The 13,135-nt window shown below is 46.4% G+C and overlaps 1 protein-coding gene across 2 annotated transcripts in view; it reads right to left on the bottom strand.

The window, feature by feature from the left end:
• Nucleotides 1-4,822: 4,822 nt before the first annotated feature.
• Nucleotides 4,823-13,135, bottom strand: part of ampd2b (adenosine monophosphate deaminase 2b) — a 61,895-nt gene continuing 53,582 nt past the window's right edge. For both annotated transcript variants that reach the window (XM_029724187.1, XM_029724188.1), the window contains exons 13-18: nt 12,836-12,962; nt 12,078-12,241; nt 9,329-9,449; nt 8,861-9,034; nt 6,121-6,231; nt 4,823-5,089 (exon numbers count right to left, since the gene is read on the bottom strand). In XM_029724187.1, coding sequence (XP_029580047.1) covers nt 4,883-5,089; nt 6,121-6,231; nt 8,861-9,034; nt 9,329-9,449; nt 12,078-12,241; nt 12,836-12,962 — 904 coding nt within the window. In that variant the 3' untranslated portion in view covers nt 4,823-4,882. The remainder of the gene's footprint in view (nt 5,090-6,120; nt 6,232-8,860; nt 9,035-9,328; nt 9,450-12,077; nt 12,242-12,835; nt 12,963-13,135) is intronic.

Raw genomic sequence — 13,135 nt, 5'->3', positions numbered from 1 at the left:
AGGCCGTCATTGTAAATAAGAATTTGTTCTTAACTGACTTGCCTAATTAAACAAAGGTTAAATAAAGGTTAAATAAAGGTTAAATAAAGGTTAAATAAATAACTGAATTTTCTACCCCAATGATAATAAGCCTTGACTAATCCCCAAGGTTTGTAAGACACTGGGTTAATAATAATTAGGCAAGGACTCAGCTTTCTGCAAAAGGTCTGTACAGTTTATTCAGAGAACGTTCTAAAGTCAAAAATTAGGACTCAGTCCTTTTATAATACACACAAATTCTTATCTTTAGACCACTCCCTTCTCAAACAACCAGTACTTTTCCACTCACCACAAAGAACCATAAAAACTTGCCACATTCTTCAGGGCTTTCACCTCCCCTCCCCCTTTATGACCCCCTCTTGGTTTGAAACCTGTCCAATGTTTTTCTTTTACCTAATCTACAACTTCACTCAGTTTACATCCCTACTAAAGAATATAACCTCAAAGTTTTACAATCCTAACCGATATCCTCCCCATATAATCCTCCCCATATCCTGATTTTATCTTCCCATTATTCATTAACATATCTCCCTATTCTATAATAACAGAGGGGAACAGTTAAGTAATTTTCCTAACACATACAAATTATTCTAACAATAACATAAATAAATACATGGAGTGTGTCTGAAAGTGGGTGAGTCAACAGCAGTGGGAGGATCAACAGAAGTGGGCGTGTCAACAGCAGTGGGAGGATCAACAGAAGTGGGCGTGTCAACAGCAGTGGGAGGATCAACAGCAGTGGGCGTGTCAACAGCAGTGGGCGTGTCAACAGCAGTGGGAGGATCAACAGAAGTGGGCGTGTCAACAGCAGTGGGAGGATCAACAGAAGTGGGAGGATCAACAGCAGTGGGAGGATCAACAGCAGTGGGAGGATCAACAGCAGTGGGAGGATCAACAGCAGTGGGCGTGTCAACAGCAGTGGGCGTGTCAACAGCAGTGGGAGGATCAACAGAAGTGGGCGTGTCAACAGCAGTGGGAGGATCAACAGAAGTGGGAGGATCAACAGCAGTGGGAGGATCAACAGCAGTGGGCGTGTCAACAGCAGTGGGAGGATCAACAGCAGTGGGAGGATCAACAGCAGTGGGAGGATCAACAGAAATGGGAGGATCAACAGAAGTGGGTGTATGGAAAGCGTATCAGGTAATTAAGCAGATGTGGCCAGTCTAACCAATAATGTAGCGCTGATGTTACACACATCGCTGATGAGCCACCAACTTCTTTTGCAATGCCCACTTTCAGACACACTCCAAGGATGCAGTTTCCCTTACTTGGAGCATTGTGGTCAAAGTTGGTGTCGTTTGGTGTCATTCGGCGGCAGGTAGCCTAGTGGTTAGAGCGTTGGTGCCAGTAACTGAAAGGTTGCTAGATTGAATCCCTGAGCTGACAAGGTAAAAATCTGTTGTTCTGCCCCTGAACAAGGCAGTTAACCCACTGTTCCCCGGTAGGCCGTCACTGTAAATATGAATTTATTCTTAACTGACTTGCCTAGTTAAATAAATAACAATTTCCTCAAATCGTCTGAGAGGAAGAGGCGAAGCGAGAGACTTTACTTCCACTAAAATGAGACCACGAAGTGAGGAATTTTTGTATGGAGGTCAATGAGAGAGTGTAGAATTTGGTCAATAAAAAATGTTATTGCTAATTTGCTACGTGAGGCTTATTTGATGGAATAGAAGTTTCGAAATGAATCACACACTTCAACAACTGCAATGAATTCCTGCGTCTTAAAGGCATTTATTTACGAGATAAACAAACAAACAAACACCAACTATAAATCAACAGCAAATATTGAACCAAGTCAGACGGCTTTTCAGTCCACAGTTATTGGGAAAGTAAATGCAAATAACAGTCATCCGTACAGTCTGAGGTGTGACGTTAGATTACCTTGGGAACGCAAGTCTGAAAAGAGACCATTACGAAGCTACTGTACGTCACTACTGGTGATACAAAACTATGACGAGTGTGTTCACCCTTCATTTTGGGACATGTCCCTAAGTTGTATAGAAACACAGACAAATCTATTAGGTATTATTGATTGTAAAACAGATATGAAACGTGATGCAATATCTCTCCGTCTAGTAGATGATTCCAAACTTGGACCTTTATTTGTATTGTAGGCTATGCAGGACACTGATCCGAGGTCAGATAGAGAGTTCACAGAGTGACATCATATGATAAAATATGACACAGTCGCTATAACAAAAGTCTACTGTCAGGATGAATCTGAGACAAAAGATAAGTTACCACAGCAGCAGCTCCAGTTAAAGGTCTTTATGCCACCCAGATGTAAAACTAGCCTGAAATCCAGAACCTGTTTTGTGCTAACATTCCACTCATTTGTACATGTTGTTTGGTATGACAAGAGTGGAATGTTAGCACAAACAGACTGGAATTCATCAAGCTAGTATAAAACCATAAAGGCTTAAGAAATATTGCCAGAAATATGTAGTTGTTTTTAAAATATTTGCAGCCATTTTTTACATTCTAAATAATATGTAGCCTATATTCACTTGCAAATAAATAAACTCAGAAATTATATCACAGTGACAAGGAAAGGTTTGACAGTAAGAATGATGAAATCAAAGATACAATGGAAAGTCACAATATCAGATAGAGCAAAAACAATGTTAATAATCAAAAACAGGTCATTTTGACAGACAGGAATAGGTTTGTTCTCTAATATTGCATTGCCCAGATCTCTTCCATGTCTCCTCCTCCTCCTTCCTCTTCCCTGTGCCTCCTCCTCCCTCCTCTTCCCTCCTCTTCCTCCCACTCTTCCCTCCTCCTCCCTCCTCTTCCCTGCTTCTCCTCCTCTTCCCTGCTCCTCCCTCCTCTTCCATGTTCCTCCTCCCAGGGCCGTAACCAGGGTTTAAGCTCTAGAGAGGTCGGGAAGGGACTCCCCCCCACCCAGGAAATAGAACCCTTTGCCTTGATGACTGCTTTGCACACACTTGGCATTCCCTCAACCAGCTTCACCCGGAATGCTTTTCCAACAGTCTTGAAGAAGTTCCCACATAAGCTGAGCACTTGTTGGCTGCTTTTCCTTCCAGGTCATCTGATGCAGCACTCCGTTACTCTCATTCTTGGTAGAAGCTGGTTGAAAGAATGATGCGTGGGGCCGGCACAGTTTGCACCAGACTGCTAACCGGATCCTCTGGTTGGATGTTGAGCAGAACACACTTGCACAACATCTCTCTCATCTCTCCCAACTTCCCCATTGCCTCCCTGATGGTCTCTGGCTCTTCAGGGCGAGTTCAGGGAGCAGGCACATGACGTACCGGGCTGGGGAGGCGCACTGGAGATCTGGTGCGTGGAGCCGGCACAGATGGCACTGGACTGATGACCCGATCTTCAGCCTGCCTGCGCTGCCGCATACTCCTAGCCAACTCCATTCTCCGATATCCCTCCTCACACTGTTCCATCGAATCCCAGGCGGACTCTGGTACTCTCCTTGGGTCGACCGACCACCTCGCTATCTCCTCCCATGTGGTCTCTGGCTCTTCCCTCTGCTCAGCCGCCAGCTCCATGTGCCCCCCCCCCAAAAAAACATTCTTGGGGTTTCTGTGGCCGTGGTCTGACGACACGCTCCTCCAGAGTTTGCCATTCGGGCTCTGGCACTCTCCTCATCTCGACCGGCCACCCCTTGTGCCCCCCCCCCAAAAAAAATCTTGGGGTTGTCCTTGGGCTTTCTGTGGCCGCGAACCCCGGCGTCGTCGCCTTTCTCCATCATTACCTTCCGTCTGCCGCCAAGGAAGGGTCTCGCATCCACCCATCACTTCTTCCCATGTCCAAAACTCCTTCACCTGGTGAACACGCTGCTTGGTCCTGGTTTGGTGGGATATTCTGTCATGGTTGTCGTAAGAACGGGACCAAGGCGCAGCGTGTGTACAGTTCCACATCTTTATTCCAAAGTGAAACTTCAAGCAAAAACAAATAAATCAAATAAACAAACAACTAAACGTGACTACGTGGTGCACAGGCACAAACACAAAACAATATCCCACAAACACAGGTGGGAAAAATAGCTACTTAAATATGATCCCCAATTAGAGACAACGATTACCAGCTGCCTCTAATTGGGAATTATACAAAACACCAACATAGAAAATATAAACTAGAACACAACATAGAAATATAAACTAGACTACCCCTTAGTCACGCCCTGACCTACTACACCATAGAGAAACAAGGGCTCTCTATGGTCAGGGCGTGACACTCTGCTCCTCCTCTCTTCCCCTAGACAGGCCTCATAGACAGACCTCCCTCCTCTCTGTCCCTCCTCTCTCCCCATAGACAGGCCCCATAGACTCCCCTCCTCTCTTTTCCTCCTCTCTCCTCCTAGACAGGCCTCCCTCCTCTCTGTCCCTCCTCTCTCCCCCTAGACAGGACCCATAGACAGACCTCCCTCGTCTCTGTCCCTCCTCTCTCCTCCTAGACAGGCCCCCCTCCTCTCTGTCCCTCCTCTCTCCTCCTAGACAGGCCCCCCTCCTCTCTGTCCCTCCTCTCTCCTCCTAGACAGGCCTCCCTCCTCTCTGTCTCTCCTCTCTCCTCCTAGACAGGCCCCATAGACAAACCCCCCTCCTCTCTGTCCCTCCTCTCTCCTCCTAGACAGGCCCCCCTCCTCTCTGTCCCTACTCTCTCCCCCTAGACAGGCCCCATAGACAAACTCCCCTCCTCTCTGTCTCTCCTCTCTCCTCCTAGACAGGCCACATAGACAAACCCCCCTCCTCTCTGTCCCTCCTCTCTCCTCCTAGACAGGCCCCCCTCCTCTCTGTCCCTCCTCTCTCCCCCTAGACAGGCCCCATAGACAAACTCCCCTCCTCTCTGTCTCTCCTCTCTCCTCCTAGACAGGCCCCATACACAGAGTCCCTTCTTCTTCTGTGATGGCCTCCAGCTCGTCTGTGCGGATGGCCTGGGTGATGAGGTTGAGTTCTTCACACATGGTCTCGTAACGGTAGGCCACACGGATGTCGGGGACGTTGGTGCGTCGGATGTCGTTTCCCTCCTGCCCCTCCTTGATGTAGTGAGGGCCCAGCCAGTAACTCTTCACCTGAGGACAGAAAGTGGATTGAGGAAAAGTACTGTAACTTGTCAGGTGATAAACGAGGTTTCCTCCAAACAGATCACGTATGATCGCGGGAAATAATAGCGTGTGTGTTAGAGATACATTGATTGGTTGCATGCTGTTCCAGGCATTACGAAGATCTGTTGATCTGAACAGACCTAAACAAAGTCTGTCAATCTCAAACATGCACATAGCCTTAGGAACAGGCTAACAGTAGGAACATGCTAACAGTAGGAACAGGCTAACAGTAGGAACAAGCTAACAGTAGGAACAAGCTAACAGTAGGAACAGGCTAACAGTAGGAACAGGCTAACAGTAGGAACAAGCTAACAGTAGGAACAGGCTAACAGTAGGAACAAGCTAACAGTAGGAACAGGCTAACAGTAGGAACAGGCTAACAGTAGGAACAAGCTAACAGTAGGAACAGGCTAACAATAGGAACAGGCTAACAGTAGGAACAAGCTAACAGTAGGAACAGGCTAACAGTAGGAACAGGCTAACAGTAGGAACAAGCTAACAGTAGGAACAAGCTAGCAGTAGGAACAGGCTAACAGTAGGAACAGGCTAACAGTAGGAACAGGGTAACAGTAGGAACAGGCTAACAGTAGGAACAGGCTAACAGTAGGAACAGGCTAACAGTAGGAACAAGCTAGCAGTAGGAACAGGCTAACAGTAGGAACAGGCTAACAGTAGGAACAGGATAACAGTAGGAACAAGCTAACAGTAGGAACAGGCTAACAGTAGGAACAGGCTAACAGTAGGAACAGGCTAACAGTAGGAACAGGTTAACAGTAGGAACAGGCTAACAGTAGGAACAGGCTTACAGTAGGAACAGGCTAACAGTAGGAACAGGTTAACAGTAGGAACAGGTTAACAGTAGGAACAGGATAACAGTAGAAACAGGATAACAGTAGAAACAGGCTAACAGTAGAAATAGGCTAACAGTAGGTAATACATTCTCAAGTAAATAATGTAGAAACTTGATAATGCAGTGGTTAATGATAAGGCAGTAGTACCTTATGGGAGAAACCGCTCATCAGAACACTGTTCCTGGCCAGCTCACACATGTCACAGGAGCTGAGCTTCCACACCTGAGCAGCGATGCTGTACTCCTCCATCAGGGGCTCCTGGATAGGGACAGCAATCAGTAACAGTAATATGTCATATGTTCCATCCTGATAATGACATTCAGCCCGAGGAAGGCCCAGAAAACCCAGCTCTTGGAGTCAGGGATAGGATGGCCCCAGCAGGGAGGACCCCAGCATCGAGGGCCCCAAGCATGGAATCATGACTTTGTTCAGTCTGTTCACTTCCACATACTTATTTATTTACTTTATTTATTCTCTCTTAGAACATGGTCTATTCTCCACAGCTACTGATCTACCCATCAGAACATGGTCTATTCTCCACAGCTACTGATCTACCCATCAGAACATGGTCTATTCTCCACAGTTACTGATCTACCCATCAGAACATGGTCTATTCTCCACAGATACTGATCTACCTATCAGAACATGGTCTATTCTCCACAGATACTGATCTACCCATCAGAACATGGTCTATTCTCCACAGTTACTGATCTACCCATCAGAACATGGTCTATTCTCCACAGATACTGATCTACCCATCAGAACATGGTATATTCTCCACAGATACTGATCTACCCATCAGAACATGGTCTATTCTCCACAGTTACTGATCTACCCATCAGAACATGGTCTATTCTCCACAGATACTGATCTACCCATCAGAACATGGTCTATTCTCCACAGCTACTGATCTACCCATCAGAACATGGTCTATTCTCCACAGTTACTGATCTACCCATCAGAACATGGTCTATTCTCCACAGATACTGATCTACCTATCAGAACATGGTCTATTCTCCACAGATACTGATCTACCCATCAGAACATGGTCTATTCTCCACAGTTACTGATCTACCCATCAGAACATGGTCTATTCTCCACAGTTACTGATCTACCCATCAGAACATGGTCTATTCTCCACAGATACTGATCTACCCATCAGAACATGGTCTATTCTCCACAGTTACTGATCTACCCATCAGAACATGGTCTATTCTCCACAGATACTGATCTACCCATCAGAACATGGTCTATTCTCCACAGTTACTGATCTACCCATCAGAACATGGTCTATTCTCCACAGATACTGATCTACCCATCAGAACATGGTCTATTCTCCACAGATACTGATCTACCCATCAGAACATGGTCTATTCTCCACAGTTACTGATCTACCCATCAGAACATGGTCTATTCTCCACAGTTACTGATCTACCCATCAGAACATGGTCTATTCTCCACAGATACTGATCTACCCATCAGAACATGGTCTATTCTCCACAGTTACTGATCTACCCATCAGAACATGGTCTATTCTCCACAGATACTGATCTACCCATCAGAACATGGTCTATTCTCCACAGTTACTGATCTACCCATCAGAACATGGTCTATTCTCCACAGATACTGATCTACCCATCAGAACATGGTCTATTCTCCACAGTTACTGATCTACCCATCAGAACATGGTCTATTCTCCACAGTTACTGATCTACCCATCAGAACATGGTCTATTCTCCACAGTTACTGATCTACCCATCAGAACATGGTCTATTCTCCACAGATACTGATCTACCCATCAGAACATGGTCTATTCTCCACAGTTACTGATCTACCCATCAGAACATGGTCTAGTGTCCACATTTACTTATTTACCCTCCAGAATATGGTCTATTCTCCACAGTTACTGATCTACCCTCCAGAACATGGTTTATGCGCAAATACTGATGATGCTCCTTTCCAATAAATATCGCGGTTCTTATTCTGATGACATGATGATCGATGCTTTATTGCCATTTGACAAATACAAATATTCTCTCTCTTATCCCTAATAATGTCATAATGTAGACTAGCCTACCCGCCCTGTATCTGAGAGCTGTTGTCTGGAGCGCAAGCACCAAGACCAGAGTAGAAACGTTTGTTTTTAATTAACACAACAGTTTTTTTTGTTGTTGTGACAAAACAAATAATCAGTAGAGATGAAAATGTGATGGAAACATATTGAACATATATTTTTATTCGGTACATGAAAACTGAAGAGGAAAAAGTACATTGTGTGCACTACGTTATTACTGATTTCTATCAAGTCAGTTTGGTGGAAACACCACCGCCGGTGGGGAAAATGCACATATTTTCTTTATGTAGATTTTTAAAATATTTTCATGAAAATCAGTTGCCAATTGGATGGAAATATTTCTAGCTAGTGACATGGCACCATAGACATATAATATAGTTGTCATGTCCTGACCAGCAGAGGGAGTAGTGGTGTAGTATTTTGGTCAGGACGTGGCAGAAGAAGTCTGTATGTGTTGTCTAGTATGTCTGTTTCTGTGTTAGTCTTGTGACTCCTGATCAGGAACAGCTGGGGATCGTTGTTCCTGATTGGGAGTCATATATTTAGGAGTATGTTTGTCACTTGGGTTTGTGGGTGGTTGTGCTAACACTGCTAGTCTTTTTGTTTGTAGTTAGCCTGTCGTGAGTTCCGTGTTGATTGTTTTCTTGTGTATACTTTGCTTTAATTTATTATTCTTTACATTAAAAGATGAGTATCCACATTCCGCCTGCAGTTTGGTCCATTCAACACGGCTTCAACGTTTATGACAAAAGTATATATTCACATACCATTATTCGTAACGTTTATTTAAATACATCGTTGGGGTTCACCAACCTTAGTGAAGTGGAACTGTAGAGGGTCGTCAGTGGACAGTGACACCATGAGTCCTCTGGACAGATACTCAGGCAGTGGGTTACGATGGTAACTGAGGAACAGGCTGTTGTTGCTGAGAGGAGACATGGCGATTCCGATCTGAGCCAGGTAGTACAGGTACTGCAGCACAGGGGCCTGGAGGGGACAGGGGAAAGACACGGTGATACACTATGTGTTCTGTTGTGGGGCCGTTGTCCCTCGGGACTGGAAACATTGTTCGATAGAAAAGAACAACCGACCCATGAATCATTTGCTTTGGAACATTTACAGTAGCTGGTCTCACTGTGTTTGAAAGGCACCAGATGGTCACAAGCTCGTACTGTAGTTGACTTGAGGCCTTGTCCCCATTGGAGTGTGTGAAATAGAGAGATTGTGGCGGCTGACAAGTGTGTGTGTGTGTGCTCGTGGGGTTAAAAGGAGCAGCAGTACCTTCCTAAGCAGTAGTCCGTGGGAGATGTTTTCTGACAGCATGAAACCTGACACCAGGTGATGGATAGGCCCCGCCTCCCCACAGTGAGGACGCAGCACCAGGGTGTTGAAACCTCTCTGCCTAGGACACACAGAGATATGGTTCATTAATAGAGAGAGAGCTATATATATATATATATAGAGAGAGAGAGAGAGAGAAAGAGAGAGAGAGAGAGAGAGAGAGAGAGAGAGAGAGAGAGAGAGAGATATATATATATATATATATATATATATATATATATATGTGTCTGGTCCCAGTAGAGTACACACAGTCATAGAGGTACGGTGGGGATGAGACTCAAACCATATACAACACAGCTACTCAGACAGCTAAAGAGATAAGGTGGTTATAATACCTTAGCGACACTGTATAACACAGCTACATAATATAGAGGTCAAAGCCAGGGCATATTGAGTTTGTTTATGTTGCATCTTGCACTGTTCTGTTATGATAAGTGATAGTATTGTCGGTGGGTTTCCTGTGTCCATTACCTATTGGTACGTCTGTATAGGGTCATGACCCTCACGGAAATGTGAACGGGTACAATGTAGAAGAATTGTTGCTTATAACCTTTAGTGGCAAGTATCTGCAGTAGCTCAGGGCTCTTCAACCCTGTTCCTGGAGAGCTAGCCTCGTGTAGGTTCACACCAGGGCTCTCCAAGCCTGTTCCTGGAGAGCTACACTCGTGTAGGTTCACACCAGGGCTCTCCAAGCCTGTTCCTGGAGAGCTAGCCTCGTGTAGGTTCACACCAGGGCTCTCCAAGCCTGTTCCTGGAGAGCTAGCCTCGTGTAGGTTCACACCAGGGCTCTCCAAGCCTGTTCCTGGAGAGCTAGCCTCGTGTAGGTTCACACCAGGGCTCTCCAAGCCTGTTCCTGGAGAGCTACACTCGTGTAGGTTCACACCAGGGCTCTCCAAGCCTGTTCCTGGAGAGCTAGCCTCCTGTAGGTTCACACCAGGGCTCTCCAAGCCTGTTCCTGGAGAGCTAGCCTCCTGTAGGTTCACACCAGGGCTCTCCAACCCTGTTCCTGGAGAGCTAGCCTCGTGTAGGTTCACACCAGGGCTCTCCAAGCCTGTTCCTGGAGAGCTAGCCTCGTGTAGGTTCACACCAGGGCTCTCCAAGCCTGTTCCTGGAGAGCTAGCCTCGTGTAGGTTCACACCAGGGCTCTCCAAGCCTGTTCCTGGAGAGCTAGCCTCGTGTAGGTTCACACCAGGGCTCTCCAAGCCTGTTCCTGGAGAGCTAGCCTCGTGTAGGTTCACACCAGGGCTCTCCAAGCCTGTTCCTGGAGAGCTAGCCTCCTGTAGGTTCACACCAGGGCTCTCCAAACCTGTTCCTGGAGAGCAAGCCTACTGTAGGTTCACACCAGGGCTCTCCAAGCCTGTTCCTGGAGAGCTAGCCTCCTGTAGGTTCACACCAGGGCTCTCCAACCCTGTTCCTGGAGAGCTAGCCTCCTGTAGGTTCACACCAGGGCTCTCCAACCCTGTTCCTGGAGAGCTAGCCTCGTGTAGGTTCACACCAGGGCTCTCCAAGCCTGTTCCTGGAGAGCTAGCCTCGTGTAGGTTCACACCAGGGCTCTCCAAGCCTGTTCCTGGAGAGCTAGCCTCGTGTAGGTTCACACCAGGGCTCTCCAAGCCTGTTCCTGGAGAGCTAGCCTCGTGTAGGTTCACACCAGGGCTCTCCAAGCCTGTTCCTGGAGAGCTAGCCTCGTGTAGGTTCACACCAGGGCTCTCCAAGCCTGTTCCTGGAGAGCTAGCCTCGTGTAGGTTCACACCAGGGCTCTCCAAGCCTGTTCCTGGAGAGCTAGCCTCCTGTAGGTTCACACCAGGGCTCTCCAACCCTGTTCCTGGAGAGCTACCCTCCTGTAGTTTTTCCTTTCAACCCCAGTTGTAACTAACCTGATTCAGTTTATCAACCAGCTAATTATTAGAATCAGGTGTGCTAGATTAGGGTTGGACTGAAAACCTCCAGGAACAGGGTTGGAATGAAAACCTTCAGGAACAGGATTGGACTGAAACCATCCAGGAACAGGATTGTACTGAAAACCAACAGGAACAGGGTTGGACTGAAACCCTCCAGGAACAGGATTGTACTGAAAACCAACAGGAACAGGGTTGGAATGAAAACCTTACAGGAACAGGGTTGGACTGAACACCTCCAGGAACAGGGTTGGACTGAAACCCTCCAGGAACAGGATTGGAATGAAAACCTTACAGGAACAGGGTTGGAATGAAAACCACCAGGAACAGGATTGGACTGAAACCCTCCAGGAACAGGGTTGGAATGAAAACCTTACAGGAACAGGGTTGGACTGAACACCTCCAGGAACAGGATTGGACTGAAACCCTCCAGGAACAGGATTGGAATGAAAACCAACAGGAACAGGGTTGGAATGAACATCCAGGAACAGGATTGTACTGAAAACCTTACAGGAACAGGGTTGGAATGAAAACCACCAGGAACAGGGTTGGAATGAAAACCACCAGGAACAGGGTTGGAATGAAACCCTCCAGGAACAGGATTGTACTGAAAACCAACAGGAACAGGGTTGGAATGAAAACCTTACAGGAACAGGGTTGGAATGAAAACCTTCAGGAACAGGATTGGAGAGCCCTGATCTAGCTACTGTTCCCACATATAGCCAGGTGTTTACAGTGATAATGCTAGAATCAGTGTAAATAGTACAGCGCTGCATTGTCATGTAGTCCCATACCTACGCAGGTGGTTGAGCACGGTCATGTTAGCGTACATATAGTACAGGTAGTAGGCATAAGGAGGGTTGTCTTCTTCAGTCCAGTTGACTGGCAGAGGACTCTCCATGTTGAAGCAGTGATGCTCTGGTTTAGACTCATCATCGACACTGTCGAAGCCCACCACCTGAACACACACACACACACACACACACCATCGTCATCGTAATCATCACTGTCGACGTTATCATCTTCATGATCAGTGGTGGTGTTTGAGAGCATCAGTTTAGGTCAGTCTCTAATGACAGACTGAGTCGACTGACTGATTTACAAATCACCTTGTATCCTAAATAACGACGTATTGTGTCGTGTAGATCCCGTCGGAATTGATGTTCTCAAACACGGCCAGTGTCTCAGAGATGTTTTCTGCTAGACTACCCTCTGTGGAGTCGGAAAACAACCGGAAGTTCCAGTTTTTAAAGGGGGAAATGGAACGAGAGCCTGTGACGTGACTTCCTCTTTTGGACGTTAAACAAGGCGACACTCCATCATAACTCCTCCTCCACATGAACTGGATTGGTTGAACAGTGCAGAAGAGAACCTCCCCCCACCACACAGTTTTTTTTTCTCTCTCTCTCGTCAGGACCAGAAAGATAACGCCGCTCAGCCATTTCATTAAAAACGTCCTACCGTTAGCTTACCGCTAGACAAAAGCCATAATAAACTGATCCAAAACCCAATTTTTTCTCTGAACCCACTAAACCAATAGTTGTTTACTCACGTGTTGTAGGAAGAGGTGCAGCTCACGGTGATTGGCGGGGTCGATGGTGACCTCAAACAGAGGCATGAAGATGTTCTCCAGCAGTTCCTGGAAGTTAGACAGCTGCTTCTTGGTGTGATACACATCACTGTGGAGAGAGATAGAGAGCATGCAGGTCTGGTCAACTTTTTTTCAGAATTGTATTGGGTTTTCAGGTCAAATGAAAGAATCCTTGTTCAGTAACAATAATTAGGTACTTTCACAGTAATTCAATGTTATCTGGCAGCTGGTTTGACTATAGCTGTGTGGAAGGACTGAAGC

Source organism: Salmo trutta, chromosome 30 (assembly GCF_901001165.1).
Source record: "Salmo trutta chromosome 30, fSalTru1.1, whole genome shotgun sequence".
Classification (NCBI taxonomy): Eukaryota; Metazoa; Chordata; class Actinopteri; order Salmoniformes; family Salmonidae; genus Salmo; species Salmo trutta.
This window is presented reverse-complemented; position numbering and strand designations above follow the sequence as displayed.